General features: G+C 38.0%; 1 protein-coding gene across 1 annotated transcript; it reads right to left on the bottom strand.

The window, feature by feature from the left end:
• Nucleotides 1–1629: 1629 nt before the first annotated feature.
• PAO5 (polyamine oxidase 5) lies at nucleotides 1630–3959 on the bottom strand. The gene has a single exon (XM_086636132.1). It carries the CDS (start codon nucleotides 3536–3538, stop codon nucleotides 1811–1813), a length of 1728 nt encoding a protein of 575 aa, XP_086492258.1. The 5' UTR covers nucleotides 3539–3959; the 3' UTR covers nucleotides 1630–1810.
• Between the last annotated feature and the right edge of the window lie 4323 nt (nucleotides 3960–8282).

An 8282-nucleotide genomic window follows, 5' to 3' on the forward strand; every position in this document is an offset into this window, starting at 1 on the left:
ATGGAAGTATCAAAATTGGTCAATTCTCATCAACTATTGGTTTATCTATGAAAACATGAGGGTTAGTAAAGTTAATGCAAGTCAATGCATCAAATTTTCAATTTTAGTTTTGATTTATTTAGCTTCAAAATTCCACGAAAATTAGAGTAAATATATTAACTAAGCTATATTAGATCAGATATTGCAAGTTGTCAATAACAAATAATAGTGGAAGGAGCCATGGGTAATCTTTATAACCGATTGAGCATTTTTTTTTTGTTAAAAGCCGATTGAGCATTAACTGTTAGTGATTTATTTTGAAGTCATGATTTTCTAGAGTGTCAAAGTGGACAATATTGCTGATAATTCAGAAGGATTAGTTCACACAACTCATAACATCTTAAAAATGGCTACTACATACATAATTTGGGAGTAATATGTATAAATAAATAATCTCAATTTTGAGAGAACTTGTGACCTTTTCACATCGTTCGTGAGAGTGACTACAACCTAGGTTATAGGTGATGCTCAAGATTAGCAAGTGTCGAGGTCTTTTGGGTGGGTTCGTGGAGCTTTCGCCAACAACAAAACCCCATATCTATTTGGTGATAACTGAGGTGTCTAAAGCGGAGATAATATCGATAAGGGAAGTTTTATAAGGCCTCCCCAATTTTGTTAAAAGGCCTCCCTTTGAACCATTTTACTTGTTAAATTATCACTGAGGGGAGGCCTTTTAACAAAAATGAGGGGGCCCTATAAAATCTCTCTATCGATAACTGTTAAGACTTGGGGCGTCACAGAAGCCTCCACTAACCCTAATATATTTAGGGTTATTTCCCTAAAGGCCCCCTACTTTGTGACCAGCTTCCCGCCTGACCCCCTACTTTACGAAAAATACCTATATGGCCCCCTTCCGTTATAATACCGTCACTCTCTCTCCTCCATCATGTTTTCTCTCTCTGCCAACTCACGCCACATCATCTGTTACGCCACCTCATCACCATCTCCGGCAGAGGTCGCCGGCCGGCCAAATTTCCGGCCGGCGACCTTCAAACTAAATTTTTTTTTTCTCTCTTCCTCTCTCTCTCTCTAAAATTACTCCGGCGAAGGGAGACCTTCGCGCGGAGTGGTCTGTTCAGTGAAGAACAGACCACTCCGGCGAAGGTCTCCCTTCGCCGGAGTAATTTTAGAGAGAGAGAGAGGAAGAGAAAAAAAATAAAAAATTTTTTAGTTTGAAGGTCGCCGGCCGGAAATTTGGCCGGCCGGCGATCTCTGCCGGAGATGGTGATGAGGTGGCGTAACAGATGATGTGGCGTGAGTTGGCAGAGAGAGAAAACATGATGGAGGAGAGAGAGTGATGGTGTTATAACGGAAGGGGGCCATATGGGTATTTTTCGTAAAGTAGTGGGCCAGGCAGAAAGCTGGTCACAAAGTAGGGGGCCATTAGGGAAATAACCCATATATTTACCAAGAACCCTAAGAAACTTTAACAAGCTGGAAAGACCCATCTTTTACTTTAGTGTGAGTGAAAGAAGATAGAGAGAGAGAAGCAAAGACAACAAAGCAAATATTCTCATCATCATTAACAATTTTGCTTTGAACTTTAAAGTTTTAAAAAGATAACAAAACCTAATCACTCCACAAGTTAAATTATCAAACTCAAAAATATATTCCATTCCTTGAATCAGTAATAATACCTTCCAATCTCCCCTTTCTTCCCCTCTTACTCCATTTTTCTCTATTACACACTTTTTTGGATAACAATTTCAAATTCTACTATTATTACTACTACTACTACTACTCTCTCTCTCTCTCTCTCAACATTTTCAATCTAATGGTTGAGAACCTCTGAAAACCCATTACAATTATAATGTTTAAGAAGCCTAAGAGCTTCTCTTTCACCACTAAAATAAGCTCCATGAGTAGTAGAATAATGTGTCCTATGTGTTGCTTCACCTGCAAATAGAATTTGAAGAGGAGGGTATTTATAATCAACACAATTTCCTTTCATGGTTGGTAATGGTTCAGCCATTGAATCAAGATCATCACCACCTGAACCAACTGCAACATAACTATAAGAACCCATGAATAATGGATCTGTTCCCCAATTACTCTTTATAATTCTTGAAAATTTAATAACCCCATTGGAGTTCTCAGTTGATGATTTCACATTTCCATTGTTGAATTGTTGTGAATACCCTATTTTTCGGTTTAAGAAACTCGAAATTGTCGTCGAAACTCCATTTATTATCTCTTCATCCTTGAGAGATTCAAGTTCTAAAGCTTCTTTGCCTGCAAACCATGAAAGCAGGACACTAGAATTGGTGTAAATTGGGCATAATGAAGGTGTCCTTCTCATCCACCATGGAATTTCTTGCTTCCTTAGCTCTGAATCTGATGGGTAAAAAGCCATTTGCAAGTTTGGGAATTTCTTTTTGTTGAGTTCTTGATCTTGGGTTGGACTTAGTTCCAAGAATAGCTTATTAACAATTCCAAATCCAAGCCTTGAAATCGCTTCCGTTTTGTATGAAGGAAGATTAGGACTAAAAAATATACCTGTTTTGTCACGAATCCCGGCTTTAAGAACTCCCAATGAGACAGTAACTATGACATGATCGGCTTCCATAATCGATCCATCGTCGAAATGTAGCTTCACAGGCCTACCTCCATGTCCATTTTCCATCTCATTTTCTTCTTGAACTTCACCTTGCCATTCGACCTTCTTAACTTTTCTACCCAATTGGATCAAACCGGTCGGAAGAACCCTTGCTAATGACTCGATAATTCTAGAATATCCTTTCGCAATTGTGATCTCTTCATCGGGAAATTCTCTGTACTCACTTTCTGCATTATAGTCTAAATTCGCAAGATCACTCGCCGAAGTATGATCTCTTTCAGCATTTTCATACATTGCAAAAACAGCTTCCTCCAACGACTTCCGACTCAAAATTACATGCCCTTTCATCATATCTTCTTCGCTTTTCGTCGATTTCCAATAAGCCTCTAACCCTTTTCTAAGAAAAGAACCAATACTAATTTCCCCATGGTAGCCATTACTAGAACTAGTAGTACTTGTTGTACTAGAATTCTTCTTGTAGATCTTGTTTGTAGTTGCAGTTCTATAATTATCAATTTCAACTTTTTTCTCACTTCCTTCAATTAACTTCCCTTGAGCATAATCCATTAAGGTTCTGTAAAGATTCGAAATGGGTTCGACGATATCTGGATCAACTACAAACCCACCTTCTGCTACTGTTAAGACTTCTTTCGGGTACCCATCTTTATGCTCCCATGGTTGCTTAGAATCTAAAGCATCAAGTTCTTCTGCAATTTTGTAAATTGGACTACCACCAATTCCATGGATCCAAGTTGCACCTAATTCAATTCTATCACCACCAAGTTCCCAAGTATGAATTCTACCACCAATTCTAGTCCCTCCATCGACGATGCATAATTCGAACAGTTCTTTAGATCCAGGTGAAGTATAAATCTTATTAGCAGCTACAAGACCTGCCATTCCAGCTCCTATTATCACAATTCTTGGCTTTTTCACCACCATTGTTTTTTTGCTCTCTCTCTCTCTCTCTCTCACACACACACACACACAAGGAAGATATAATTGAGGAAGACAATAAACAAAAAGGTGATGAAGATGATGATGAACACAAAGAAACACAAAGGGATAAAAAACAGAGTTTAGTGAAGATTTTTAGTAACAAAATGTTTGATGATGTGTAGTTATAAATAAAGGGGACTAAACTTTGATAGGGACTTAGGAGTCACTCATTTTTATTTTCATCCAATTGAAACCTTGTTTCTCCACAAAGATGAACCAACTTCTCTTTATACATAATTTGTGGGGTCAACTTGGAAAAGAGTTACCAGCTGAGCTCTAATCTTGTAATGTCAGTCTCATGTTTGGGTGTGTGTTTGATTACCATTGGTAAATGGAAAAATAATATAGTAAAAAATTTCTTAGAGAAACACTTTTTCCCAAAAGAATTACTTCTGATAATTTTTTTTTTCACATCATCTGTTTGGTTGCAGTCTCACTCTTGCAGAGGGAGAAAATGTTAGTTTTGTCAGTTTTCTCTCTCTGTGTTGGTGTTATACTGTCAACATAGTTCTTTTTTCTATGGTGTCGATTGCCAACACAAAATATTAATTTTGCTACTACTTTTAAGTAGAAAAGTAAAAAAAAAGTTTTAATAGGGTAAAAACATCAAATTTTACATCAATTAAACTTTAACCTGGGCAAGCGCTTGGCTCACTGGAATAAAACAATATTCGGTAATATTGACCATCAAATTAAACATATCTCAAACCTCTTACAGACCATTACTCTTAGCAATTCCTTCATCTCCCTAGGACACAGATGCACTAAATACTTTCACTTTACAACTATCAGTAGAAACAGAAAAAACTGGATTCATTCCATTAAAACACAATGATGGTTACTGGATATCAAAAGAAACTGATACTGCTAATATTTTCAGCACTCATTTACTCAATATCTACCTCAAGTAAGACTAATACCTCCGATGAGATCCTCGATCTATTCAATATTCTATTTCAGATGGCCAAAATAGTAGTCTTACGACTATTCCTTCCAGAGAGGAAACCGAAATGAGCTCTAACAGTCTCAAGGCCGAGGCAGCCCCAGAACCAGATGGCTTCCCCCTTTTCTTTTATCAATCTAACTTTGACACTCTGACCAATAGCATTGTTGTTATGGTGCAATCCTTCTTTAAAACTGTTATTCTTCCCTATAACCCTAACCATACTCACATATGTCTTCTTGCCAAAACTAATACCCCTCGAACTCCGGTAGACTACATACCTATTAGTTTGCTCAACACAACGTATAAAATTGTCACCAAATATCTCGTGATAGACTCAAACCCATCTTAGTAGTATATTCCAAGCTGCTTATGTTCCTGGCAGACAAATTACCGGTAACATTATTATGAGTCAGGAACTTATTCACAAGGAGCTATTTGATCGCACCGAATGTCGTTTCCTAAGGACATCATGGAAAAATTAGGCTTCACTAATCACATGATCAATATGAAATACACTTGCATTTCTACTTCTTCGATGATAGATATTATTAACGGAAGTCTGGGCCCCACCTTTGTCCCAAGTCGAGGTATTCGCCAAGGAGACCCGGTCTCTCCGTTCCTAGTCACGTTAGCATGGGAAGGCCTTAACAAACTTTTAGAAACTTCAAATACCCCCATGCCTTTCGTAGGCTTCCCTATCTAACCCTAATATAATGATCAAACATTTTTTTTTGCTGATAAACTGCATTATCTTCGACAGAAATTCTTTGGATAACATCAATCGTCTTGTACAAATTTTAGATATTTTTTTTTAGCTCTTGCAGTCAGATGATCAACTATGCCAAATCAATCGTTTTTTCTCTAAGAATTCTCACCCGAAATTCAAGCGTATGATCACTAAAAGCCTCAATGTCAAGCATGCTTCACTCTTCGACAAATATCTAGGTGCCCAATTCTTCATTGGTGCTAATTAGACCAAAATTTTAAATACGTTGCTCAAACTGTCTAGGTGGCAGGATAAACTTCTGTCACAAGTTCATCGCACTGTTGGCATCACGACAATAGTGGCAGTCATTCTCCGATACCAAATGCAATGCTTCTCCACTCCAAAAGGCGTATGCAAAAGCATCGAGACCTCTCAAAGGTCCATTTCATGAGGAAAATCCAAAGGCATTCACACCAAGGCAAAAAGGTAGTCTTAGAATTCGAAATTTATACCTAGACAACCAAGTTTTTTTTGGGAAAACTTGCTTGGCGCCTCCAATCCGAATCAGGGGACATTTGTGCAAACCTTTTTTAAGCTAAATACTTTCACAATATTGACAATCCAGACCCTGCGAAACAAGCATACTCGTGGACTTGGTTATCCATTTGCAAACAAATGTCTAACATTCAGGCCCCCACAATATGGGAAGTCCATAGCAGAGTTAAAATCAACACTTGGAATGACCACTGGATCCCTAACCACGTACCCTGCCTCTCGCCCCGTCGCTGAATAACCAGAATAATTCAAACCTAACATTAGTCTTTCAGCTTATTACAAATAATCAGTGAAATGAGTTGACTCTCCACAAAATGTTTGGTCCCAACATATGTCATTATGTTAGATCCATTGAAATTCAGTTTAAATAGCATGATGAGATTAAATGGTCTCTCACAAAATCAGGGAATTACTCTGAGGGCTCCATGTAACATTAGATGATGGTAGGCCAGAACCCTACTACGCATATTGAAACTCAGTGGAATTTCATTTAGAAAACTAAAAACAATACCTAAAAAAGTGTTATTCCTTTAGAAATGTTGTTCTAGTAGTCTCCCAGTGAGACAATGTATCAGTAAATACATTGGTAATATATTAGACTCTCTACGCTGTTATTGTCCTGAAACCACAACACGCCTTACTCCATTCTGGAATTTTCTAAAACATATTAATATTATATTTGTTAACATTACCTCTGTCAAAAACTGGATTACTTCTTGGAAAGATTTATATGATGCAGGTAGTCATGATCAAATCAACCTCCATGCAACTATCACATGGTTCATTTGGAAGGCCAATTGTGACTACTGCTTTCAGCAAACGATAGTCTCACAGAAACAAGTCATTTCACAAATTAAAACGTCACCGCTGATTACAAGTATACAAATTACATCCGAACGGTTCCTAATGAAAAAATAATGGTCACCTCCATCACTACATTATGTCAAGCTTAACACACATGCCTTCTTACTAATATAATGAGATAGCTGGAATAAGTTGTATTATTCATGATCATCATGTTCACTATATTGCAACAAAAACAACTACACTAAGAGCCAACAGATGAAGGGAGAAGCACAAACTATAATTAATCTTATTCGATGGGGCAACAGAAAATAACTGTACGTCTATACAAGTAGAAAACGACAACATCGCGTTGATACATCATCTTCAAATGCAAGAAAGACAACCTAGTGGCAGTCGACACCACAGATCAGAAAAATCAGGAAAGAAATTCCGAACTTCAGAGCATTAAGTTCTCATACGTTTGAAGATAAAACAAAGCTCAACAGACAATCTAGCAAAATGGACAAGAAATAACCATAGTAATAAGGCGTGGAGGGTTGTTACTCATATTATTGCTCATATGTATTGTAAATAATACTCACTTATTAATGTATTTGATATTTGCAACCAATTTTTTTTTTTTAATTTAGTAACTTAGATTCAAGAAATCCAGTGACATTTTCCAGTCGTTTCTTTTTTATTTTCTTGTCTACATAACACAAGCACTACCAAATCTAAAACATTATCACCACCATATCTTCATTGCGACCACATCACCACCACCACTATTCATACCACAACCACCACTAGGGGCCTTAACTGGTGATCCAGGTTTCTCTCGACAATGAAGCTTCCCCCATCATCTCACTAGGTGACCTCTAATCTTATGTTATTTTTATTTTAGGGTCATATCTAATATTTAGAGTTTGTCGGAGACTTTGTGCCCTTCTTACCGCTCCAAGAACTACTCCTAGATAGATACCTTTGACATCAAGCCCTCTTGATAGTACGGTATAGTAGCATCTAAATATGTAAATGTCGTAGCAGAGGCAGAATCAACCAAATCACTTGTAGGTACATACACTACTTGAATGGAAGCTATGGATCTCGCGTTGGTAGAAGTAATTCTTTCTTGGGAAAAACCATTTTCTATAATAAGGGTAGGTTGACCCTTCACCACTATCGCACCATCACCTTCAACAACACAACAACCACCACACCACCACACCACCAAACCACCATTCTTCAACAAAAACCTCCACCACCACTAAACCTAACACCAACGACACACCACCACAGCTACGCCACAATACCACCACCACCACCACCACCATCACTGTCACAATGTTGCCACTACCACTTGCAACACACCTTCGCCAGCATCGTACCACCACCCCCACTATCACAACATTGCCACTATTATCTGAGTTACACCTTCACCACCACCACACCATCATCATCATCATTACCACCAGCACCACCACCATACCTTCGCTGCCACCCCAACACCACTGCCATACCTTCACTGCCACCCCACCACCACCGCAACAATCATCCTCAAGTTGGTATTGCCATTATACGGTCATCATCACTAGATGACCACCACCATAATCATCATCACAACCATCACCACACCACAAACGATACTATCATATTAAATATATTAAAGTTAGAAGGATAATGCATAATAACAT

Source organism: Eschscholzia californica, unplaced genomic scaffold, assembly GCF_041429995.1.
Source record: "Eschscholzia californica isolate CP2 unplaced genomic scaffold, dmEscCali1.0.p SCAF_4, whole genome shotgun sequence".
Classification (NCBI taxonomy): Eukaryota; Viridiplantae; Streptophyta; class Magnoliopsida; order Ranunculales; family Papaveraceae; genus Eschscholzia; species Eschscholzia californica.